The 26,580-nt window shown below is 40.8% G+C and overlaps 1 protein-coding gene across 1 annotated transcript; it reads left to right on the top strand.

Annotated features, from left to right (window-relative positions):
• Nucleotides 1-559: 559 nt before the first annotated feature.
• Nucleotides 560-25,516, top strand: p3h1 (prolyl 3-hydroxylase 1). The gene is made up of 15 exons (XM_088616889.1): nt 560-1,288; nt 2,327-2,479; nt 3,668-3,857; nt 5,713-5,844; nt 8,069-8,208; nt 8,698-8,787; nt 11,065-11,117; nt 12,620-12,741; nt 13,220-13,347; nt 14,305-14,400; nt 16,152-16,302; nt 18,642-18,759; nt 20,023-20,098; nt 20,828-20,968; nt 23,431-25,516. The coding sequence occupies exons 1-15, from the start codon at nt 824-826 to the stop codon at nt 23,749-23,751; spliced, it is 2,376 nt and encodes a 791-aa protein (XP_088473015.1). The 5' UTR covers nt 560-823; the 3' UTR covers nt 23,752-25,516.
• Nucleotides 25,517-26,580: the final 1,064 nt, after the last annotated feature.

The raw sequence follows: 26,580 nt of genomic DNA, 5'->3' as shown, positions 1-26,580 counted from the left end.
GCCACGTAGACGTGGGTATAACATGCAAAATCCACATAGAAAGTGTCCCATATTGCATCAAAACCCAGAGTTGCAAGGCAAGAGCACTGACCCCCATGACTGTGTGTTGCTCTTCACAATCACAATAGTTTCCGGTAAAGGGAACATCAGATTCACGAAGTGAAATAAATGAAATAATTTAAGTATTGTACAGTACGTTGCAGTAAAAATACAGTAAGGACACTGCATGTAAGGTGTGGCGGTTGTAGGCATGGGAGTATTGAGACGTGTTAGTTCCATAATTACTAACACATTATTTTTACAGAAATTACACTCAAAAATCATAATTCAAGAAGAACAAAACACTTGTATTAAAGTAGGAATATAATATGAAAGTAGTATCGAAGATTTCCAAACGGATTTACGTTAAAAATACTAATACGCTTTACGTCTTTTTTTGCTTGTGTTTTTTTTTTACTTATTTTTAGATTTACCCGTTTTGGAAGCAGATTAAAACACGCTCTAAGGTCGCCCATATTTGCATGCGTGTTCCTTCGTAATAAAACCAGTCTGTAACTCGGTGCTCGCTCGGGAGCTATCGTCTGGAAGCGGTTTACAAGTATTGATCTTAACTCGGGACAGGAAAAATCCACGTCCACGCAGGCTGCGAAAGAGCTGCTGAGATTTTAAGGGGAGTGTTGAGCGGGTCTCCGTTAACTCCACCCTCCCAAATCTGGGCTGCTGCCTCTGGCCAGGAATGTAGGCTTCTCCAGCGCAAGGCACACGCCGACGGGATCTCTTGGAATCGCTCGCTTTCCACCAGCGAGGCCCGGTTACCACCACCATGTTCCTGTGCATCGGCGTACTTTTTGCTCTTTCCCTGCTTCCAAGATCCTCCACGGATGTACAGCTCAGCGGCAGTGTCCCCCTGGAACCGTACGACTTGCTTTTCGATAACGGGGTGGAAGCCTACTACAAGGGGGACTGGAAGTCGGTCATCCTGAACATGGAGCGGGCGCTGCTGAACAAGGGCGCTATACGGCGAGTGAAGGCGCACTGCCGGCTCCTCTGCGCCAACCAGACCGGGTTTGGGGAGTCCTTACCAGGCTTGGGGGAGATACCCGTGCCAGGCAACGGAGCTGTGGCGGACCTCGGGTTTTTCCAAAACGTATTAAAACGGGCCCAGTGCGTCAGTGCGTGCGAAGAAGAGAAACTGGGACCACCGTCTCTGCATAAGATCAGCGAAGAAGTAGAAATCGAGTTTCGGAAGAGGTCTCCTTATAATTATCTCCAAGTGGCTTACTTCAAGGTAACACAGTCATTTTAAACCACATGCATATAGTGTAATGCAAGAGGTAGTGCTGAAGTCACTTTTAATTGAAAACTAACTTTTTGAAACAACGTCTTTTTCAACTTTAGATAGTTGTTCTTGTATGAAAAAGTATGCAATGCATGCGAATATCAAAGTAAAATTGGTTCTAAGTCTACTAAAACAATTGAATAAAGTTTATGTATTAAAATGTTAATAACAAACCCCCGAAAAGTATGTAGAATGAATTTTCTTACATGGGGATGTCTGCATGTTTCCAAGTCTCACGGCTCCTACAGGCCACTTGTATTTTGGCACAGTTCAGTTTTCAATGTAACTGTTGTTTCAACGGTGATTTGTCAGAAATACCATTATATCCCGTTCAGGGTTTTATGGAAAAACAGCTTCAAGCATGAAAAAGGACTAGTTAAATATGTAAAATGTTTCCAAATCGCCCAGGACTCCGGTAGAGCAGTCTAAATGTTTAACAATTTAACTCCACGTTGTCGCAATAAACAGTAACTTAAACAGTTTAAAATCGTAACTGACTGTTTCGCGTATTATGTACTTTCGCACATGTTTCAATTATAGTTCTCCCTCCCCCCCATCCACAATTTCTGTGCCACGTAGTTAGGTGGCGGCTCTGTGCTTTTAACCTCCCCGATGTTTAAGTAAAATTTAAAGGGACAGGCGCCCTTTCCAGCGGCTCAGACTGCAAATCAAAGGAAACGTCCCACACACTCTGACGGAACTTGGCCAAAGACGTTTCACATACCGAAGACTTCAGACAATGAGATTTTAAATAAAAATGGTACACTTCGTGAATTGTTTTATTTTGTTTCATTCTCTCAAGGAAACATAAATCGGTCCAGTGCAATATTTCACTTTCCGAATGCTTGTACATTGTAATTTCATTTGCGTCTGTGTGCTCGGAGGAACTGCAAAGCAATATGATACCCAGGCGCACCTCTACACAATCCGCGCAGGTTTCCGGAGACGGGTTTGTACTGTATCCCGCTGTTCTGCCTTCTCCTAAAGATCAACCGCCTGGACAAAGCGGTGGCAGCTGCGCACACCTTCTACCTGGCCAACCCCGAGCACATGGAAATGAGGCAGAACCTGGAGTACTACAGGATGATGGCGGGGGTGCAGGAGACTGACTTCAAAGACCTGGAGGCGAGAACCCACATGGTGAGGGGCTGCTCTCTTGTCTGTGCATTAATGATCTTTTCAAGAGCTTCTTAAAAACAGCAAACCTCGGGGCTGTTGCTGATATACTGTATAATGTATATCAATGTATAATGTATAATGCTGATGCAGCTACACACCTGAACTACTGTATAATGTTATATATAACATACATATAAAATGTTTTGAAAAATTCTCAGCATAACATATCTTTAACACTCTTTATATGTGCATTTGTATCTAATACATTCGATAAATTGTGTACTAAACCGAAAATTACATTTCAGGTTTGCATTGTTTTCGCAAATCTATGCCCAACCTTGGTGTGGAGTTTGCATGTTCTCCCTACATGGGATTTAATTTGGTCCCATAAGGATGTAGTCCTGACTTGTGCTTCCAATAAAGGCTCCAGTTTGTCTATACTGGTGGACCATTTATTTTACCGATGAGTTTTTAAACTTTTCTAAGAAAGTTCTGCATGAGTCTGCTACCATAAACAAAACTCTTCATGTCATGTGTGCCAAATTCTATCCTTAATGGAATCCAGATTTTAAAGTACTAGTTACCACATGAATCTTTATTTAATCAAAGTGTGATAGAATATTTTATGTATTTCTTGAGTGTTGAACAGTTCCTTTTGGTACCCAGCATGGTGTATGCTCCTCAGTCAGTTTGTGCACCATTTGTTTGTTTTGGATAAAAACCTGACCTGTTTGCAACCGGTAGTACCTTCAACAGGGACCCACTATTCTATAGGTGCAGTAGGTGGCACAGAGGTGCAGAGGTTGGCATTGTGCGGGGGTCCTATGTTCAGTTCCTGGGGTGCTGTTTGTGTGGAGTTTTGTGTTCTCCCTGTGTTCATGTTAGTTTCCCCCTGTTGCTCCGGTTTCCTTCAGCAGTCCAAAGACATGCTGGTGGGTTAATTGGCTTCTGGGAAAACTGGCCCTGGTGCATGTTTGTGTCTGCGTGTGTCCTGCGATGGACTGGCTTCCTGTCCAGGTTGTATCCTTGCTTGTCCCCAGTGCTTCCTGGGATAGGCTCCGTCTCTCTTGCAAGCCTGATTTGGATAAGCGGTTGTTGAAAGAGATCATGATGATAATAACATCTAACAGCCAATCTCTCTGTATCGGGTTCACTTCTTTCAGAATCTCTCTCTTACTTGTGTTTTTGCCCATCTTTCTGGATTTTCAGGAAGAGTTCCAACAAGGTGTGAAGTTCTACACAGCAGACAGTTTCCTCCCTGCGACTGAACACTTTGAGGCCGCAGTGGAGGAGTACTTCGTAGCCTATCAGGAGTGCCGTGCGCTCTGTGAGGGAGACTATGACTATGAGGGCTACAACTACCTGGATTACAGTGCAGACCTCTTCCAGTCTATGACAGGTGAGCACTGTTTGGCTGAATGGAGCTTTGAAATTTCCTCAAGACAGCTAAGATGTTCATGCGTGTACAGTATAATATAATGCATATGTTTCAGAACAAGGCTGAAGGCATCAAACACTAACTGGACAAATACTAGGCTGTGGTTTGAGTAGAAGTGTGTGGGACTGAACTACTCTTTTTCACTAATTTTCGGTCCATTTGAGATCTAGGCGTTGTGATGGAGACAGGCTTAGAGAAGATGTTAGGATTTAATTACAGAGCAAATGGTATAGAAGAGAACGGTAATTATTCATCTGTTTGTTTCAAGTTTAAATGAAAATAAAACAATCAGTTGTCTTCACTTCGTATCCACGAAATGACATGACTATTTGTTTGACACACCAGGTCTCTTTGTGCAAAGACTATTCCTCTGTTGTAATTAATGTAATTCCACAGTATCGATATTTCTATCTTGTATTCTCTTGGACCAAGGGTTTCCAGTTTCCTCCATTAGCCTTTATTCAAATAAGGTAAAACATAATTTTTGGTAAAAGTTCTTTTCCTCCACCCAGACAGGAAACCAATTCTGCTCATTCTTACCTTTCACATGTAGAACTGGCTTGAATGAAAAAAATCCACCTCTTAAAGAAAGCTACTGAGCTGTCAATGTGAATATGCACTTAGCACTATGAGTCTCACATATTTAACTGACAGGATGGTGAATACACATCCATTTACTGCTGTTGACACTCTGGTGTCAAAATAGTACTGACTTTTTCCAAAACCGAGAGCTGTTTTCAGCTGTGGGTGTTTTAAAGAGAGTTGGCTTTCTGTTACAGCATGGAATTAGTCAAATCTTTCCTGTCTGCGAAAATTGTTTTTCTAGCAAAATTGATACATTTCCTGACTATCACATAACATGATCACAGGTAAATGGTGCCACATAAGAAATGCAAGTTTTGTGCACGTTTATTCAACCATGTCTGGAGCAACCAGCTAAGCAGTGTGTTCTTTGAACTTTTACAAACTCCCAAAACATCAATACACCAATAAAAAATACTAATCTTGAACTAATTTAGAATGACAGACTTATCTCAAGCTGATCTCATATTTACAACAGCGTGTATCACAATTAATCTCGCACTAAAAATGACAAGAAACCACAACATACATGTGAATACTTTGTATAAGTCAGAAAATGGACCTTCCTGATCTAATATTTATCATGTTTTCCAAGAAAAAGCTAACTAAATGAAATAGCAAAGAGAATCACAGATTTGAGTCACACAGTTGATCTGGAATGTGGTATACTACAATGAAAATTGAGCTTTTGAGATTTGTTTGCAGCCTTAATTTTCCCTCTGAGAGCTGGCAGGGGAGAACAGACTTGATTATCACATTCAGTCTCCTTGAATGTTCCTCATGTGAATTTCAGAACTTTTAGGGGCTGTGCTGTCCAGTGGTAAAGAGTTTATCAGGATGTTCCCAGTTCAAGTCTTAACTTGTTATTGATCATCCTGAACCAAATAGTTAGCTTCCTCAAACTTTGGATGGGATTTGAAGTCAAGGACACTATTGTGATAGTCTTGTGTTACAAAGAGCCTTTCATGTTAAAAATGGCTATACAAAGCTAAAAAGATAAAATTGAATATTAATATTAATGAACATATATTAATCTTGGAAAATGAAATGAACTTGTAAGTATTAAGTTACAGTAATTCTCTGTATCATCAGTGACTATGGTGTAGCAATTACTCATGCATCCTCAGTTTTTGTTATCTGATTTGGAGGAGACTGTCTACTAAATAACAAGTTATGTCTACTGTCATGTTTTGTCTATTTTTGTCTTTAACACTGTTGCTATTTTCCCTCACAGACCACTACATGCAGGTGCTGAACTGCAAGCAGAACTGTGCAGTGGAACTGGCTACCAAACCAGGCAAAGACAAGCCTGTTGAAGACTTCCTGCCTGCCCATTTCAACTACCTGCAGTTTGCGTACTACAACAGTAAGTCCGGAGAAATGCCAGTGATGTCTGGCATTCAGATTTATAGTTAAACCTTTGGTTACATCCTTTGTGGTTTATAGTATCAGGCACGCAGGAAAATGTTTAGACAAGTAGATTACAATCAGACTTCATGCGATCATTCAGAATCTTGGAAGACATTGTGAAAATCACAAAGCCACCCAGTGGATTAGTTTACATCCAGCAGTGGCACAAGAACATGAGAGCACAACCCATAGTGACAGGGAAATGAGTACAGGGGGTTTGTTTCGGGCAAAGCTTGTGAAACACAAGCTCTCAGGCTTGTTGCTGATCCCAGTTCTTCCAGAAAAATTGAAGAGCACCTATGTACAGAACGAAACCCATTGAGCATGAAGGGACGAAGGGGCCCCTTGTTTGTAACCATCTTATGTTCTTAGAGTTTTATGTTCTTCTGAGTGCCTCAGACTAGAAAGAGGAGGAAATCCTCACTGGATTAAAATGCGGCAAACATTAAATGCTCGACTTGGCAAGGATCGCTGTTGTCGCACTGTGCAGAAGACGGCAGGGTCACCAAGCCTGGAGGCTATCTCAGTGTTGAGGGAGTATGCAGTAGGAAAGTGATTAGTATGCTGTGCGTCTTTCAGTCCTTTCCATTTGAAAATAGTGACTTTAGTCATATGTTTGTTACAGTGCAGAGAAAGAGTTTATTAACCCCAATATAATAATGGATATTACAACTTCATATCACTTTTTTAATCAATATTGGTTATTCCTAAAAAAGTAATAAGGTTTATAATCCCAGTGTTGTTTTTTAAATAATAAAGGAAGCCCTAGTAGCTTTTGCACAATTAAGGGAGTAATTAGAATCAAGTGGTTAAACTGTGGTTAATGGAGATTGAGAAGCCCTGTTCTTTTTAATGATCAGAAAACGAGTTTATGAATTTCATCTTCATCATACGGGTTAAACACATCATTACTCGTACAATAAAAAGAGATTTCAGAGGATCTCAGAAAACTACTTTCTCATCAGTCTGGAGAGGGATACAAAACTATTTCTAAACTATTGCTTTCTTTGAGGCTTCATCCACCCACTGTCAGACAGGCAGTATACAAATGAAAGATATTCAACACCACAGTGAGTCTTCTAGGACTCATACAGGAGTCACAGAGAACCCCACACTAACACCTAATGACCTCTAGACCTCTCCTGCTGTGGCTAATGTCATTGTCCATCCCTCAATCATCAGGAGAAGACTGAACTGGAAAGGTTTTCATGGGTGCAGAGCCCCCATGGGAAGAAACCATTGCTCCCTAGAAAAGAAAATTGCTACCCATCTAGGATTTTGTAAAGAGCAGCTGGATGATCCACAAGATTAGTGGAAGAATGTCCTCTGTACAGACCAGTCAAAAATTAAACGTTATACCACAAAAAGGAATATTTTCAGCAGTGAAAAATAGACATTGCCTTACATTATAAGAATCTCATCCTGACCGTCAAGCCTGGTGGTGGGAGAATTATGGTTTGGGGCTGCTTTGCTGCCTCAGGACCTGGGCTACTTGCCATCACTGACAAAACCATGAATTTGGTGTTGTCAGCAAACTTTGGAAGAGAATGTCAGGTGATCGATTTGTCAGCGGTAACTCAGCTGAAAGTGGTTCATGCAGCAAGACAATGATCCTAAATATACAAGCAGATCTACAGTATATAGTGAAGAAGGAAGAAATTGTGTATTTTGGATTGGTCAGGTTAAAGTCTTGTTCTAAACCCACTTGTAATGTTATAGTAGCACCCAAAGAGAGCTGTTCATGCAAGGAAACCCTCAAATGCCACCAGCTTGAAGCAGTTCTTTTAAGGAAGAATGGGCCAAAATCCCTAAAGTATGATGCAAGATACAGGGAAGGTCTAGCTGAAGTATTTTCTGTTTAAGGAGGGGCCACCGAATCCAAACATTTTGTTAATTAAACAATTCAAATATATCTTCTCTCTTTGTGTTTTAATTAAGACTTTCATGAAGGTCTTCTTACTTTATGAGATCTTGGGTCTAAAATTTAAGAGAATACAGACCTGCTGAAGGGGTTCACAAATTATATCTCAGCAGGTACATGTATTACTGTGCCTGACACTGACGTTACTGAAAGTCTTGAATCCATCTGAATTACTGTAGGTAGCTCAACCCTTTAAATGTGCAAAGCCTAGGAGCCCTCTGTGCCTTCCAGACAGACACGTATTCTGATTCTTCTGCAGGTGAAAACTACGAGAAGGCCATCGAGTGCACAAAAACATACCTTCTGTTCCACCCTGCTGAGGAGGTTATGAACCAGAACCTGGCTTACTATTCTGCAGTGCTTGGGGAGGAGAAGGCTGCCACCATCACTCCCAGAGAGGTGAGCAGCAGTGAGCTGACCATGTTTTCTATCATTTTCTATCTATTATAGCCATTTTAAAGTAAATAAACTGGCTTTTACATCACACCATAAAATGTTTGTTTTTTAAAAAAAGATTAATTCACCTTCCAATGTTTAAGTCTTTTTGTAGGTTGAATTGTGCCTCATTATAAGTGTAGGAAACGCGTCTGTTTTTGTGTTTTCATTAACTATGGAGACTTAATTGTCTTACATCAAGTAAATTATATGGTGCATTAACAGAAAAGATAAAACAGCATATAAATAAATAAGGACATCTAAAATATAATGAAGTAGTTTAAGGTTACTTTGAATCTGAAACTGTATGGAGACAAAAAGGCTTTTGAATTTTAAAATGTCATTGTTTTTCCTGCTTGTGTTTCTCGAAAGCATTTTTCATGATGAAGGTGGTTGATATTGTTGAAAGTGTAGAATGAAATACTAACTTACTGGTGATCAATGTTCTCTCAGAATGTCCGCCAGTACATACAGCAATCCCTTCTGGAGAAAGAGCTGCTGTATTTTGCTTATGAAGTTTTTGGAATCACTTTTATTGATCCGGTAGGTGAATTTTATTTAATCAGTTAAATTATTTTTCCCTTTAGTCCTTTAAGTAATCATAAACAAGTATGATTTTTGGCAGTAATAGGTGCTGGACAGGAACTGAATGAGGCTACACTTCCAAAGATTCTACAAAATTCAAGTATTTATGGATTGATTAAATTAATACATAATAAAAAATGTATTCATTAACAAAATCCATACTGTGAAACCTTTCCCATATTGTAAAACAAGCACAGGCGTTATCTTGAGTGATCCAGAGTTTATGCTTTTGTGTATTCCAGTAGCTTTTAATAAAACATTTTTATGACTTATATCGGAATCTATACATTGGTATTTTCTGTAGCAGAGAGTACCAGAATAGTCCTTTACTGGAATTACTATAAATTTGACTCATAAATGAGTCACCTTTAGCACCACTGCCTCCAAGCTGTTGTTTTCTGGGTTAAATTCCAGACTGGAGCACCTTGTATGTGAAATTTGTTTGTTCTCTCTTTGTCCTTTGTCCTTTTCATGAGCCTGGTGCTCCCATCTTCCAGAGACATGCTAGCCTGGTCTGTTGGTGTCATTAAATTGTCCCTGTGTATATGTGTGTGTAACACCCTGTGATGGGCTGATGTTCTGTCCAGTGCGTAGTCCTGCATTATGCCCTATGTTCCTAGGTAAGGCTCTTGAGTTTACAGGATCCTTACCAGGAGTAAATCTTTTTCTGCTATTGGATAAATGGATGACTCTCTCAGAACACACATCTCTCTAACATTAGCATCATATAGTTCTATGAATGTGCCGTAGACTGTTCTGTTCAAAGAAAGAAAATTAAGAAGTGTGAAAGTGATAGGACTCTTCACTTATGTGCTGCACAGGTCTTAAATGCAGTTAATACCTAGTTATTTAGTATAAGTGCAGCACAGAAAAGCAGTGAAGGTGTTTAAAGTAATGTTTCTTTTTTAAGTGACTGCTCAACTAAACAAATGCTGTAGCTGTCCACAGCATTTTAGCCACATGCATTTGACTCAAAAGATTTATGAGCATTTGTGTTTTCTGATTTCATTTCACCCCATCTTTATTTTAAGATAGTTCAGGTGGGGAGCTGCGTCAGCATGCATAGGCTGCAAAGGAACAAGTAATAGGTTTATTCCTTGCTGAAAAGAGAAGAAAGAAAACACAATGTTTCGGCTGTGGAGCCTTCTCACACCTGATGACACATGTTTCTTATGGTAGAGAGGATCCGTTAAAACATGTTGTGCGCAAGATGACAGTTCTGTTTTTTAGTTAATGCAGTTTTAAACCTCCCCATAGCAATAATGATAAGGCACCTCCACAGTAAACACTCTCAGAAGGATAAGTGAATTCTTAATTAATCTTTTATACTATTTAACTTTCTGTTTCTTTCTCTCTAGCCATGTTCCATCCACCTATTATAAGAAAACTGATTCCTGGCAAGGGTATCAGCAACTCAGCATGTATCCCAGAAGTATAGGGAACAAGGTAGATGCCAGTGTATGGCAGGGCTCTGACACACTACATGCAGATTGTTTCTTCTACAACATCAAACTCTACACGCACGTGCTTCTCACAAAAATAAATACAAAGTTTGTAAGAAATAGCGTGAAAGACTGTGAGATGATAATACATTGTGACGGGGTGCCATAATGAGATATTTAAAAGTAGGCAGGTCCAGGACAGCAGACACACATACACAACTGGAAGGTTCAAAATAGTGATCTTTGTTTACAGTGAAACAAAATAAGCCAAACAAAAGCCTAACTCCATTTTGAGCTCCTAACTTACTTCTTCAGGTCCCTGACTATCCTTGCATACTGGCTTCAAAACGAACAGCTTCAGTTTCTCTCTGTGACCTCTTTGCGAACATCTCAAACAGAAGTCTCTCCCAAAGACTATCTACAAAAAACAGTCATCCAAGCACAGACATCCCCCCTCTCACACTCTTTCAGAATACTTCCACATGTACTAGGATCTCATAGCTCTAAAGTTCATGGTCAGTCCTTTATCCTCTGGCAAGACTGCAAACAGAGTATCTGCTCTCTGGCATCCAAATAGCAAATATCACCAATTAACACATAAGCCTCTTCTTACTGCTTCTTACTGCTGTTGTGCTCCAAACAAGGTTGCCATCTTTTCTGCATCAGCTATGCTCTAAGAGCACGATCATGACATAGCAAAAGGATCATACTCATGTCATCTGTATCTCAGTTCCAACTGTAAAAGCTTTTTTGCCTGTAAACACTTTAATCCTCTTGCAATCTTGTTTTTCAGGATTCTTGGACACCCATAGACATTATGCCACCAAAGCTTCGGGAGAAACAGAAGTAAGACCCTGTTCTCCAGACTGCACTCTCAGTAGGATGCATTTACAGAGCAATGAATGGTGTTATTATAGTTACATTGACAGTTGCATACAGTTCTGCTTTCACATGAGTCTGCAAAGTCTCTGTATTCAGACTGGTTAACTAGTAATAGTAATAATAATAATCACCTTCTTTTTTGAGAAGAATCCTTTGGTAATAAGGAACATTAGGGTTTTTGCTGAAAACAGGCCAGAAACAGGTTGTGATCTGATGAGAGGAAAGGAAATGCCCACAAATTCTAGACTGCAGAGTAGCACAATTTCCTAAATGAAGTCCAAAATGCAGGTGGGACTTTGATTTCCATCAATTAATCTGAGGAATGAAGCTCCTACAGCATAACCTTATATAATAGTTCTGATTCTAGGTCATCATGTAATATTTCAGCATTTGCACAGTCATTCAAACATGTTGCCTGTAGCAGGCCTGACATCTGTTTTAAGAACAATTACCCCTCTTTAAGCAATTAGCACAGAATTGCTTGTGGGCTTGGGTTAATGGCAGCTCACGTGTGTTTTTGACTCTTGCGGACATGAATAAGTCTAAAAATGTGTGAGTGGACAGATCTGTACAGCATTTGAAAGTAGAGCTGTGGTTCTCGGCCTTGGTCCTGAGGGATCACTGTGTCTCCTGGTTTGTGTTCCAGCTACGTTTTTAATCACAGGCAATTTGATTTCAATTTTCTCTTTTAGGTGTGTTCTTAAAATGTCTTCCAGCTCTTTACAAGCTATATAGGGTTTGTAATTTATTATTTGAGCACTTTGTTAATTAATGAGTGCGAGAGCTGCCCTGATTCAGGTGTGCTTGGCTACAATATAAACAACCTATCTTAGGCAAGACGGAAAAAATAAACATTAATTGTGGGAGAGTTTGACAGACTGTCATTCCCATCCGTATCTGTTCATCATAAATATCTCACCTATTAAAAACTTCTTAGTTAGAAATAAGAGAACAAATTCTTATTTATGAAGTGGGAGAGTTTGACACACTGTCATTCCCATCCGTATCTGTTCATCATAAATATCTCACCTATTAAAAACTTCTTAGTTAGAAATAAGAGAACAAATTCTTATTTATGAAGTTGAGGAAAGGATGTGTGAAATTCTGTATGTACGTTCTTGGGAATATTATGCTTTAGAGTATTTTTGAAAGAAAGGACAGAATACAGAAAAAAGCCTAAACAAGCACGCAGATCTATTAGTAAGTATTGGTGATTTAAGGGTCCCATTTGGAACAAAACATTTGTCTCTCAGGATCTGGGCTGGGATGCACTTATGTATCCCTTCCTCCATTTCTGGGCTACAAAGCAAGATGTATCCCTGATATTTCTTGCATATGTTGCCAGAATTATTTTGCAGAAATTTACATATACTGGACTTTGGTAATGTACAGTGCATCGGACCTGGAATATTGGTAACTCATGTTCCTTGTGCCTGACATGGATGTCTGTACCTTTGCTTTTCCAGAGCAGAGCGGGAAACGGCAGCTAGAATCACTGAGGAAATTGGGAATCTGATGAAGGAGATTGAGACTCTGGTGGAGGAGAAGAACAAGGAGTCCACAGAGATTTCCAGGATGGTGAGGGAAGGTGAGCATCGGAGACGTGGGTAGGGAACTTGTAACATCAGTTACTTGTGCTTGCCAGAACACATTGGGGGTCATCTGTGTAACGAGCCTTTTCTCAAAACAAGTCTTAAAGGAGGAAATTCAAGAGGCTTCTGTTCTTATAAACCCATGCCTCCTGAGGGTTTTGCTTAGGAACAGCTAGTAATCACAGAAATGGCACAGAAAGAACATGAAAGGTGGTGTGACAGTGTGCCTCTTGTGTACTTGTAAAGTCCTGTCTTGCCTAAGGCCTAGATCTTTTTAAACCAGCCTCAGCCTCATGTATCCCCTCCACCGCATGTGGCTCAGGGAACTATAATAATACAAGCCTATTATTCTAAGAAATCTTAATAATAATTTAAATTCACTCAGGAAGCTTCTGCTGGAACGTCTGTTAAGGGTTGTGAGTTGATGTGCCTGCTGCAGAGGCTGTGCCTCATGTTCCCTGCTGGCTCCTCCAGGTGGCAGCGTGCTGTACGATGGAATCAAGGTGACCATGGCCTCCAAAGCCCTGAACGGGTCCCAGAGGGTGGTGCTGGATGACGTCATCACAGAGGACGAGTGCAGGGAGCTCCACCGCCTGTCCAATGTAGGTGTGCGGGTGTCCTGCGAGCTCCTCAAGCCAACTCACAGCTCTGCATCTCAACTGTAACCCCACCTAAATCCTTACTCTGCTCTTCATCATAACCCTGATTATTCTAACATCTCATCCTGACAATTACTATTCCCCCCGGCCCCGTCCCTGACAGTTCCCCCTGACCCTGTCCCTCAGTAGTGTCTGCACACTGCACAAGCGCTCCCAACTGGAGAGATTGGCTGCCTACAGTTGGCAATGCAGAATTCTAATCTTGTGACGTGGCTGCTCTTACCTTGACTTTATGCATTTTATTAGACTGCCTATGAGTCTGGCATTTTATACACTGATAGGATGTGTTTTTTTTATTCTTATTTTTATAAAGAAATAAGGAATAATGCAATAAGTATTGTGTTATACCAGTACTCAGTACAGGGAGAATTATTCTACTGGCCACTGAAAGTAATTACTGTGTTTCAGATGTGCTGTTTCCTCGCAGGCAGAGGTTAAAGCTCTCATTTGAGATCTTTCCTTCTAACCTGTAACTATTTTTTCTGGTTAACTCATGAGTTTTGTTTTTCATTTACAGTTCCCTTTTTTCTAGTATTGGGAGTAAAAAGCAAAGGAAAATAAAATATTCGATGTCTTGTTTTGCATCTGTGGCTTCTGCACATTATATTGTTCAAGCGGTCAAATGTCATACTGATGTAAGGTTGCAGAGGAGAGGAGTCAGTTCGGCCTGTCTGTCACATTTGAGAGTTAATAGCTAATTGATGAGAGAGTCTCAGCCTTGAAAGAAACCAGGGTTTCAGCTTCACCAGTGTTTCTGGGCACCTTGTTTCAGAGCCACAATCCAAGTGACGCCATGTCATATGCTGTGCTGGTTGTTTGTAAACAGGTAAACGCACAGTAGTTGTGACTGGATTATTTGGTGTACGCAGAGAACAGCCGTGTGTTTTTTCTGTTTCCCAGGCTGCTGCTCTGAAGGGTGATGGATACAGGGGGAAACCGTCTCCTCACACACCCAGTGAGATGTTCCAGGGAGTCACTGTCCTCAAAGCTCTGAAGGCAGGTTTTGCTGTTGTGGTCTCGGTAGTTCTGTTACCTCTGCCAAGTGTCAGTGTTAGCTCAGCTCATTTCTGCAGACTTTTACCTTGTGTGTTTCTGCTTTAGAGTGCAGTGGTAGTGAGGGTGTGTTGTTTTTTAACTTATACTGCTCTCTGGTGTCCAAATGTCGTATTACAGAATGTCCTGTAATTATTGTAAGATTTCAGTTCACATGCACCACGGGGATAAATCTTTCTGTTTGTTAAAAAGTATTTTAAAAGTTTGTAATAGTATTTAAAAGTATTTCCTAGGATTAAGCATACTATCTTGATTAAGAACCAAGGTTACAATGTAAAATATTACAAAGTGTTTTACAAAATATGCCAAAGTTTTCAGGTTTTACATTGGTAAATATTGTAGTTTGCTAAATTATACCAGTGTTTACTTCCCTCTAGAACATCACACTGTGGTGGTGCTAGTAAATATTCAGGTGTTTCTGGAAGTAATTTATATATAGCTTGATAGGTATACCGACATACTGTAGGACAGTCCCTGAGTTAGTCCAGGCCAAGACAAAATCATTAGAAATCTTCATATACTACAGGCTCTCTTGTTTTGTATTGTTATTGCTATTTCTTAACAGCCAGAATGCCCCCTCTACCTACACATAATACTGCCCTAAAAACGGCATCTTGGAGCTCCGAGATGTCCAGCATCCTGCACAACACTGTGGCAGTTCCAGATCCCTTAAAAATAAACTGTTTATTGATATGGCCAGCAGCCGTATCACTCTGCAACTCACAACTGGCAACCCACTGAAAGCTAAGCAGGTGTGAGCCTGGTCAGTACTTGGATGGGAGACCTCCTGGGAAAAACTAAGGTTGCTGCTGGAAGAGGTGTTAGTGGGGCCAGCAGAGGGCGCTCTCCCTGCGGTCCATGTGGGTCCTAATGCCCCAGTATAGTGATACTGTACTGTAAACAGGCGCTGTCCTTCGCATGAGATGTAAAGCCAAAGTCCTGATTCTCTGTGGTCATTAAAAATCCCAGGGTGTTTCTCAAAAAGAGTAGGAGTGTAACCCCGGCATCCTGGCCAAATTTCCCATTGGCCCTTACCAATCATGGCCTCCTAATAATCCCCACTGATAGCTGATGTGTGGTGAGCGTTCTGGCGCACTATGGCTGCCGTCGCATCATCCAGGTGGATGCTTCACATTGGTGGTGGTGGAGGGGAGTCCCCATTACCTGTAAAGCTCTTTGAGTGGAGTGTCGAGAAAAGCGCTATATAAGTGTAAGCAATTATTATTATTATTTTCATACACAGCTTTCATAGTGGTTTGTAGTATTCTGAGTACCTGTGGTCCAAACATTAGTCTATATTCAGCGCTGCCTTCCTGAAATTTATCTGTAGTTTGACATATTATATCCAAAGGGACTTACATGTGTACCCATTTATACAGCTGGGTATTTTACTGCAGTAATGTGAGTGAAGTGCTTTACTCAACGGCACTACAGTACTTGTAAACTTTGAGTGAGCACCCCTCCATTTTCAAGGCTAGAGCTCTAATTATTCCTGCACACTGTTGTGTAAACCGTTTAACTCTGTAAGATAACTTAGTTATAAGGCCAGAGTTTAACAAAATTTAACAAGACATCAGATTTCATTTAGTATTCCCTTATAGACAGGTGATCTCTCATCATTGCGGTTATCTGTTGTTGTGTCCTGGGGGACAGTCATTACGTAATAGTGGATTTTGTCCCTTTTGCTGCTGCAGTTGGGCCAGGAGGGGAAGGTGTCCATGAGGAGCGCCAGTCTGTTTTTTGACATCAGTGAGAAGGTCCGCAAAATCGTGGAGTCCTACTTCCGCCTGGAGACTCCCCTCTACTTCTCTTACACACACTTGGTGTGCCGCTCTGCCATTGACGGTGAGGCCTGGTGTTGGGACGATAATGGAGGAACAAAGTTTTGAAACCATGGCAACGGCAGCAGGCCTAGTTCTGTTGCTTCCTGTCGAACAGTAGACCTCTTTCTCACAGCCACTTTGAAATCAGAGTGATGTGCAGGGTAAAACAACTTCCTGTATACGTTTGTGCAACAGAAGTGGCATGGGCTGGCATTGCGGCTGCTTCTTTAAACTGTCCCTCTGTCAAAGCTGGGCACTACCAGTGTAATGATGCAATTTGTTATGGATTAGGCTGATAGTGTATTTTCACATTTCTTGATGCAGTGTTTAAAACTCGTTAAGAGATGCAAATTATTTTCCGATGAATACAGTAAAAAAAATCAACTGACGTTTACAGAAATATTTAGACTGTACTGCAATTTAGGGCATCATTTTTCTAGAGTTAGGCGAGGAATCTAGCTTACTATGAACAAAGCACCTCTGAACTTAAGTGAAGCATCTTGCAAACACAATAGCCTTATGCCTTAAGTGGCAATTTTTTGCCTTTTCATTATTTCACATCTTTGTATGTAGTTTGCGCCCAGGTATTATGCAAGGCAGTCATTGCCTCGAGTCTGATATACTTGAGTCACTTGGAACACTTTAGAGTCAAAGGAAGTGAGAATTCTGTCTAGCATGTGAGCATTAGAACATAAGAAATGTTACAAATGAGAGGAGGCCATTCAGCCCACCTAGCCTGGATGATAGTCATCTTGTAATTGATCCAATGATTGTTTCTTTCAAAATTATAAGGGTATGAGCTTCAATAACATGCCTGAGAAGCTTGTTCCATCCTCCTACAATTCTTTGGGTATAGAAGTACATCCAGTTATTGGTTTTAAATGCACTTCCATTTGTGCCTGAGGTTTATTTTGCAATATTTGTTCTGAAAACATTCACTGAGTTGACTTTGTCAATGCTTGTATAGTTTCAGTACTTGTATAAGGTCAACTTGTAGCCTTCTGTGTTCAAGACTGAAAAGTTTCACTCTCCTCAGAGTGGGACATTTCTTGAAACACTGTGGAGCAGGGCTGTAGAGCTGTGTCACCAATACAGGCAGATGAACTGAAGATACCCTTCAAATCAAACGTCTGGTTTCGTGAGCTCAGTTACTTGCGAAGTGTCTGTTAGGCAGAAAGAGAAGTGGTCAGTGCTAATGGCAATAGTGCAGAATGAGGTGTGAATTACATGGGAACCAGGGGGAGCTGAGCTCCTCTGAATAAGGCACAAGCTCCCCTGAAGAGACCATTTGTGAAATTTTGGGGGGGGTCTCTAAAATATGGAAACTGTCAAAATTTCCTGTTTATATATGTCACTTTTTTCCGGTATAGACTGTATTTGTTTCTTTTTTGAGCATGTTGTTTCCATAGAAATAACTAAGCAACTTAATACAATTACTGATCAAGGCCATTGGCAGCACTGTTACTGTTAGTAGGCAACGTTTCTTCTTTAGATTTAAAAAAAGGCAGACAGTGAATTTGCAGAGAAAATTTTTATTTACATTTAGTTTTCTATATTTGTTACTGAAAAGCGACAACAATGCCCAAGAGAAAACAGGGAACTTTACTAGCTAATTTTGGGTTCACAAAACAACCAAAACTGGGCGATCTGACTGTTGCTGATAGGAGTTGCTCGTCAGACAACTCTGTGGTCACTCCTATTTTAAGGTCAGAGTAACTCCTGTTAAATTATAACTATATATAATAGTATGCTCACTTTGTATGTGCTAGTTGACTGGCCCTTCATGTGTAATGTGTCCCCCGTGCCTCCAGGGGTCCCCCTAATGCCTAGATATAATTCGCACCCTGGTGCAGAACAAATGGATAACTACATTGACGATAAAAACTATAGCATGTTTGTCATTGAATATTTTTACGACAATATTATTGGCTTTTTGATCATCATCCCACCCTAATCGAGGATACCCGGTCGCATATTTCTGGTCTTTTAGTGAGCTTGGAGCAGAGAGGTCCATTATGAAGATTAAAGGATAATCTTATTATTCTGTCTGTCATTCTTGGATTAAGGATGCACAAGTCTGGCTGTGTTTTCAGAATCATTTATGATGAAGTCGAATATGCTCTTAGAGAAACTCTGAAGATCCTATTCCATAGGAAGAGAAACAGAGCAATGCATCTCAAACATGACTCCTGTTAAGCATGGGTTACTGCCAGATTATCCAGGGAGGGGAGTGGAGGTAGCTCTCCTGCAGTATCTGTGTTTTCCAAAAGATTCCAAAGATGCCTTCTGATTGCTGTCTCTGGGAACTGAGTAAAAACAACTTTCGCGTTCCCCTGAATATTTATCTTTCTTGCAACCCAGAGAAACAGGAGGGGCGTGAGGATCTGAGCCACTCTGTTCATGTGGATAACTGCCTGCTGGTTTCAGAACTCATGGAGTGCATCAAAGAGCCCCCAGCCTACACATACAGAGACTACAGGTATGGTTCAGCTGTGTCCACCAGTGGACTTCTTTTTAAACACATTGCCAATTTTTTCTTGTTGTAAACCCACCTGATTTGGCATCACCATCCTGCATTTTTCATGTCTCAGCTCACAGCTGCAAAACCTGCAGACTCGCACACGGGATGGTGAATAAGTGTATTACTGTCCACTCAGGCCAATCTGCCAAATGATATCAGTACACTGTGGGCAACAGTAACTCCCACTGAAACGTGGAAAGATCACTGTGCACTAAAATACATCCAGCAGCTTTCATATACATCGAGTACATCGAGGCCACATTTAAAAGTGAAACTGGAGAGACATGTCACATATTGATGTTGTATCCAGTCCTGCAGGTCATTCAGTAATTTAGAGATCATTTTGATTGAACTGTGACCAACCTTTTAGTGTCAGAGTTGCTTATTTCTTATGTACCTGAATATATTGTATTACCCTGTGTGTTGTTTAAAAACCAGCAGGTGCTCCAAACTTTAATACATTTCTTTACATGAGGGTGATATTGGAAACCTGTTGCTCTGTGACGTCAGGGTTGTGCACACCTGGGTTAGACTTTGTGGTTCATCAATAGAGGATCCTTTAATATTCAAGCAGTCAAACACAGCAATTTCATTCAAACTTTTTTTAACATCCAGCTGAGGTTACGTGGCTCTTTAAGTGTTTACAGTGTATTTTGTAACCTTGCAGCTGGTCTTGGTACCTGAACTCTTAAAGTCTAAACTCAGTCAGTGTCTTTCTTTACTGGTCTTAACTACAACCGTTTCCAAGTCTTAAGTGACTGAGATGCTGGACTTCTCAATATAATTGCAGGGCCGTGGCTATCATGTACCAGAAGTGAATTTCTTTCACTTTCTTTCTTTCTGTGTTATAAAAAAATCATTTTAAACATTACTTTGGAGCTATTACTTTTTCAACACCTTTCCAATTTTGATGATCCTACATATTTTAATCATGTGAGTGTCACCTAAGCAGGCAGTATGGTGGTGCAGTAGTTAGCATTGCTGCTTCTCAACACTGGGGCTCTGGGTTCAATTCCTGGGGTGTTATCTATGTGGAATTTGTATGTTTCCCTCTGTTTGCATGGTTTTCCTCTGGGTGCTCTCGTTTCTACCCAGTCCAAAAAGACACAGTGGTAGAAGTCTTCCAACCAAATGTAAGCAATTAATTAGCAGCTCATGTTTAGACCAAAGTAGACTTTCTTCAAAGACTTGCAAATGTCTAAATCTTCCCCTGTATTTCAGTGCTATCCTGTATCTGAATGATGACTTTGAAGGGGGTGATTTCATTTTCACTCAGCTGGATGCCAAAACTGTCACAGTAAGTGATTTGATTGTACAGTATATGTTTTGTTTCTGTTTAATTATTTGATGTAAGCAGAACAAGACCATATTCTCATTTAGTACTGAATTAATTAAATGTACGTCTTTTCTTTGAACAAACTATCCAGTCAGGCTTGGTTTGCTTGTAGAAATGTTTTGTAAACACACGTACATCCTTAGATTTAGACTTCATTCTTACTGAGTGAAAGTATTTATTGTAAAATTGGATGTGAAGGGTAAGCTCTTTCTCACAGAAAGTCAAAAGAAGATAACTTGCAGCCCACTGGAGCTCAGCAGTGTGAGCCTGGCCAGTACCTGGATGGGAGACTCCTGGGAAAAGTCTAAGGTTGCTGCTGGAAGAGGTGTTAGTGGGGCCACTAGGGGGCGCTCACCCTGCAGTCTGTGTGGGTCCTAATGCTCCAGTATAGTGACGGGGACACTATACTGTAAATAGGTGCCATCCTTCAGATGAGACTGGTCTTTACCAATCATGGCCTCCTAATAATCCCCATCTCATAACTGGCTTCATCACTCTGCTCTCTTCCCCACTGAGAGCTGGTGTGTGGGGAGCAGACTGGTGCACTCTGGCTGCCCTCCAGGTGGGGCTGCACACTGGTGGTGGCGGAGGGGATCCCATTACCTGTACAGCCCTCTGAGGGGTGAGTCTAGAAGAGCGCTGTATAAGTGTAAGGACTGTCTGTTATTCAGGAGGTGTCTTGTGTTGCAGGCTGTGGTCAGGCCCCAGTGCGGCCGAGTGGTGGGGTTCGGGGCCGGGAAGGAGAACCCGCACGGAGTGAGAGCCGTGACCAGGGGGCAGCGCTGCGCCGTGGCTCTGTGGTTCACACTGGACCCGCGTCACAATGAGAAGGTACAGCAGTGACAACCGGCCGTCTGCTCCACTCCACTTTCTCAGGGTGAACAATAAAAGCTGGTGCTCCCTTTTTAAATCCTGGCTCATCATTACCTCAGGAGTCATGATTCAACATTATCTTGATTTCATTTCATCTCAGTTTGTATTATGATTTATTATTGCTATTATTAATAAAAGTTTAGGATGACACTGTGGCGCAGTGGTTAGCACTGCCGCTTTGCAGTTCAATTCCAGACCTAGGCTGCTGTCTATGTGGAGTTTGTATGTTCTCTCTTTTTTATGTGGGTTTCCTTCAGGTGCTTCAGTTTTCTCACACAGTCCAGAGATACTGGCAGGTTAATTGGCTTCTGGGAAAACTGGCCCTGGTGTGATTGTGAGTGTGTTTGTGTCTGTGTGTGACCTGCGATGGGCTGGAGTCCCGTCCCAATGCTGTACCCTGCCTTGTGCCCGTTGCTTGCTGGGATAGGCTCTGGCTCCCCCGTGATCCTGAATAGAAGAATGGTTAGAAGTTGGGTGGGTGGATAATAATTTAGCATCTTGCAGCCTGGTCTCAGAGACAAAACAAGGCTGAGCCTGGTCAGCACTGGATCAGATGACCACTGTCATTGCTTTATTAATTCAGGGTTGCAAGGGCGCCAGAGCCTATCCAGGCCAGCAGTGGGCGCAAGCCAGGGTACACCAGCCCAGTTCACTGTAGGGCTAATATAGGAGAGACACAGAAACAGATGTGCACACTCTCTCTCCAGGGCCAGTTTCTACAGAAGCCAGTTAACCTGGTCTCTGGGCTATGGGAGGAAACCCATACAAACACAGGGTGACCATGTCTCCCTAATTTAAACCAATTTATTTAAAATTAAGTTTGCCATTATGAATGGTATTAGTGGCCAATAGGTGGCCTATTCTTCACTCTGAACCAAGCTGAAGCTTGATTCTACACCTGGCTTTAGGATATACAGGAACTGTCATTCACATGAAACCCTGACTACTTGGTCATTAAAGAATCCATGAAACTGTTCCTAAGATGGTGTTTTGGTGTGAAATCAATCGGTAAAGTTTTCACCTCTCTGCTAGACATGCTGTGTAAAGGTTTTAATAATTTCATGTAGGACAAATGAAAGCTCTTATTATTATCTATTATCTCCCTGAAACATTTATTTAATGTGTTACGAAATATAACTGATTTGTTGAGTCGTACCAAAGCAATAATGCGGTGCAAGATATTTGGTAAGTGGTTTCAGGTATAATTGCAAAAGTACAGTAAGGTATGAAAATGGTGAGTAATTATTTAGTTAATTTATCTATATTCTCATGTTTAAAACTGTAGCTCTTAAGGACACCCCTTTACAGTCTACTGGTAGTGAAGCAGCTGTTCACTGATTATTAGAACACTAATTATTCAGCAGCACAGCTGCATCAAGTCCGTCTTAATTTTAGGTCAAACCTAGAGTTTACGGTTCTATGTATTCCAAGCAGCTTCAGCTTTGGCTGCTCTGACATTTTAAAGGGGAACTGAAGTCCCAATTTTTCAGACCAGTTTTAAAATATCTGTAACAAAGTACAACAATTTACAGGTTGTGCAGCAGGCTTTTCACCACAGAAATGTTGCAAAGTGATCTGCAGGCAGAGTTAACTATTATGTGTCGGCAAAGCCGTCTTGAAGTCGTGAGCAATATTAAAGGAGATGTGTTCACAACCCTGCTTGTTTGCAGTGTGATAGGGCGGCTTCAAGCCATTGGAAGTTTAGTTGCCTTGTTCTGAATTGCAGGCATTGACGACAACAATGCGCTGCACTGTAAATTCAGTTTATTTTTTTACATGTTACTGTTATATTTTACTTTCATTGTGGTTAGAAATGTACTTATCAGTGGTGATTCTTTGTAACCCAGAAATATGAAAAAAGCGTTTCGGTTCCCCTTTCCTGCTCCCTTGCAGACAGCATGGTGGCATGGTAGCTAGCACTGCTACCTCACAGCTCCTGATTCTGCAGACTTACGGGTGGAGTTTTCATGTTCTTAAGGTGTTCACATGGGTTTTTGCTAGTTGCTTCATGTTCTCTGCAGCTTCTAAAGGCTAGGTTGAGTATTGTTGTCTCTAACTTATCTGTGTGTGCCCTGCGATGGACTAGAGTCTGTAGTTTCTTGCTACCAGTTTAGGCTGCAGGTTGTGGCAATATTTACCAGGCACAAGTGACTTCCTGATAAAGGGTGGGTGTTGTATTGCAGCATCAGTGATTTTATTTAAATCCTCCTGATGAAGAATCATCCTACAATAAATGCATTGCAAGCAGTTTTAACCCATTCCACCTTTTACATTTTCAGCTCTTCCACCATTGTTGACAAAACCCATTCAACCACATATCTTGTGACTTTGTTCCCACAGTGTTTGAGTCTTGAGTCTTGGACATTCTGTGCAGTCTGTGTGTAAAACATCTCTTTTTAATTTTTCCATCTCTCTTCCAGGAACGGATACAAGCTGAAGACCTTCTGAAGATGCTCATCAGCCCTGTGGATGCAGAGTTTCAGGGTACAGCTAAAGAAAGCATCCCAGAGACACCCACACAGTCTGAAGGTGGGAAGGATACAACACAGGCCACTGCTGAGCCCCCCAGCAGTGACTCAGGGACAGCATCAGTACCAGCTGAGACGGCGTCTGTTTCTGACCCCTCTACAATTAACAGATCGGACTCCTCCGCTCCGGAGGCGCAGGGTTTAGACACTGAGGATAGCAAACCTGCTGTCAGTGCAGCAGTGGACTCGCACAGTGCCAAAGAAGAGTTGTGATTCTGGAATTACATTGTTTTTTGTGTTGTTTTTTATATATATAAACTTGGTTGTGTGTTTATTAAAGATTTGTCTGGGGTTGTGTTAACAGAGTGGCTCCCACTGTTTCTGGGTAATTGTATTTTAATGCCTTGAGGAAACAGGTTGTTAAATACATATTCCTGATTGTATGTCCTAAGATTAATGTATCAACACACAATGTTGCTCTAAATTAATTGACATCATTGCAACATTGTTTTGTAACATTTTTGTAAAATTATTTCAATTCACTTGGAAAACTAAATGCTCAAGGATGTTAAGGTTTTGATGTCACATAGATTGAAAACTGCTCTTATCATGAAAGTCGAAGAAACTATCTGCTGTTTTCCAATCTGATTACACTCCTGTCATTGGCAACATTGTCTTATTTAAATATTCTGGATCTGCCACTAAGCCAGTTATTTCTTTTCCATTGGATAGTTCTATGCTGAAATATGGAGTGTTACTCTATGTAGGTCAGGTTTTGACAGGACTATAGGAACTACACTTCAGGTGTACATGGAATTGCTATTTATTGAATCAGGTGCTGTTAGATTTAAAGAGGGTGCAATACTTCTGCAGCTTTGACAGTTTGTCCATGAATATCTGCCTGTATCTTTCTGTAGATTTGCTGCTTAGTGCTTCTAGGGTAGATGGGTGTTGTTTTGTACTAATAGTTGGGGAGCTTCATGTTGCACTGTTGTGAAAGGGCTAATAGAAACATTAACAACAAAGATCAGTCAGGTGGGTCAGGGGTAAAATGTTTTCAAGTCTGAAGAAGCAACTCTGACCCTTTCCACACCCTACATGCTTTAGTCACCTTTAAAGTGGCTTGATGGTGCTATATATGCCAACAGTGCAGCCCATTTAATAGTGTACTTGAAAACTGGACTAAAGACTACTACAAGGTGGGGTATCTACAGTCCAGTTCTAATTTGGTCACATGAAATAGTGCAGTTTGTCAGCAGAGTGAATGGTGTAATACTGACCTACAATTGATATGTGTTCAGCATTAGTCCTGACTAAACAAGACAATGTACTGCAGTGTATATGGACTAAGTTGGACTAGATGCAATATTTTTGAGTACAGCTCCTAAGATGGTTTATGCAGTGGGATTAAATACCATTTTTAAACTTCGTAGTTCAATGGATACATCTGCCTACCTGGTGGTATAAATCAATCTTTCAGTTTATTGATTGATTGAATGATTTCTCTAACAACATTGATCTCCTGGCTAATACATATTGTCTTTTTTCATAAAACCTGTTTTCATTTAATTACATTGTAGCAGGGGTATGAATAAATATGAGGCCAAATGTAAATATAAATGACGTGAGGAAGAGAAAGATTGAAGCTGAATGCTTTAAGATTCTTTATAGTGGACTTTAATCTAAACCGCAAACCAATGCATTTTAGTAAACGCAAAAGAATAAAGTTTATCTGTTATCTGTAGAGAAAAACCTGTCAGGCATCAGGCTTCATCTGTACTGCACTGTGGTAATCTTAATCAGCAATGGGTTTGTTTATGTGGGAACTTTTGAGAAATAGTGATGTGAACATGTGCCAAGCCTAGGACCCTTTATGACTCCAAGGTTATTTTAAACACAAACATAGGCTAGGTAACTGGAACCATCACATATCTGACACTTTTAACAGAAGTATTTAACACAGGTATTAAACCTTTGCTGGACTGAAAATGTTTTTTTTTTTACCATGTATCAAAATACAGGTCATTTATCTTTTAAATGTATCGTTTTTATTATTTTGGACTTGCTAATATTTAAATATTGCTGTCTTGTTGATTCTCAAAATATTTCTATAATTTCAGTTCTCCCCCTCATTTCTTCTCTCCCATTACAAATTCCGTCCTCAAAAGAGTCTAATCTGTTTTTTTTACAAGTAAACTTGAAACACTTGTCAATTGAGGTGGTTGTCTGTCAGCACTGGAGAGGTCTATAATGGGGATGGTCAGTCTGAAAGGTTGAAAGCCACGTGTACCAGCACAACAAACTGAGAGCAACTGGACACCTGGATTGATAAGAAATGACAGCAACAGAATAATAATGTTTGCATCTAGTACAAGATTGTTGGAATTAAACAGGACATTCTTAGTGTCCATCCCGTATTCCAGATACATAGTTGCAGGTTAATTGGCTTCTGGGAAAGTGTTTGTGTCAGTGTCTGTGCCTCTGTGTGTCCTGCGATGAACTGGTGTCCCATCCAGGATGTATCCCGCCTGGCACACTTTCCTTGCTGGGATTGCTTCCAGCTCCCCTGTGACCCGGGATTGGATAGAGGGATTAGAAAATGGATGGTGGGTGGATTTTTGGTGTCATGGTGCTGATGTAATCAGCACCATCAGTTCTGCAATTTCCCTCACGGGATCAATAAAGTATCTATCTATAAATGTGTTTAAAAACTCTTCCGTTGAGATGATATGCAAGCACGCTGGTTAGAGCTGGTTTCATTTCTAAAGAGTCTATTACAAGACCAAAGCCAAAGCCTACAGCAGAAATACTGAGAGTGAATGCCAAGCTAGTAGAGGAAGTCTCGTGTAGAGATCTGAAAGTGTAGGACAGGAGGAGAGAGAATGTAGAACCCGTCAAGGTTTAGGCAGGGTTTGTCAACTGCTTGGGCACGCCTAGGGCACACAATTCTCACTGACTACAAGGCCACGTTTTAAACATCAATTTATAAAAATGAAGACTCATATTCTAACTGAGCTTCTCCCAATATTTGGTGGTTTAGTCACTGACTTGTATTTGCTACTAAACAGCTAATTCTTCAAAACCCAAAATAAAATTGCAATT

This window comes from Lepisosteus platostomus, chromosome 23, assembly GCF_059453375.1.
Source record: "Lepisosteus platostomus isolate fLepPlt1 chromosome 23, fLepPlt1.hap1, whole genome shotgun sequence".
Taxonomy (NCBI): Eukaryota; Metazoa; Chordata; class Actinopteri; order Semionotiformes; family Lepisosteidae; genus Lepisosteus; species Lepisosteus platostomus.
Note: the sequence above shows the minus strand (reverse complement) of the source record. Positions and strands in the feature narration are given on the sequence as shown.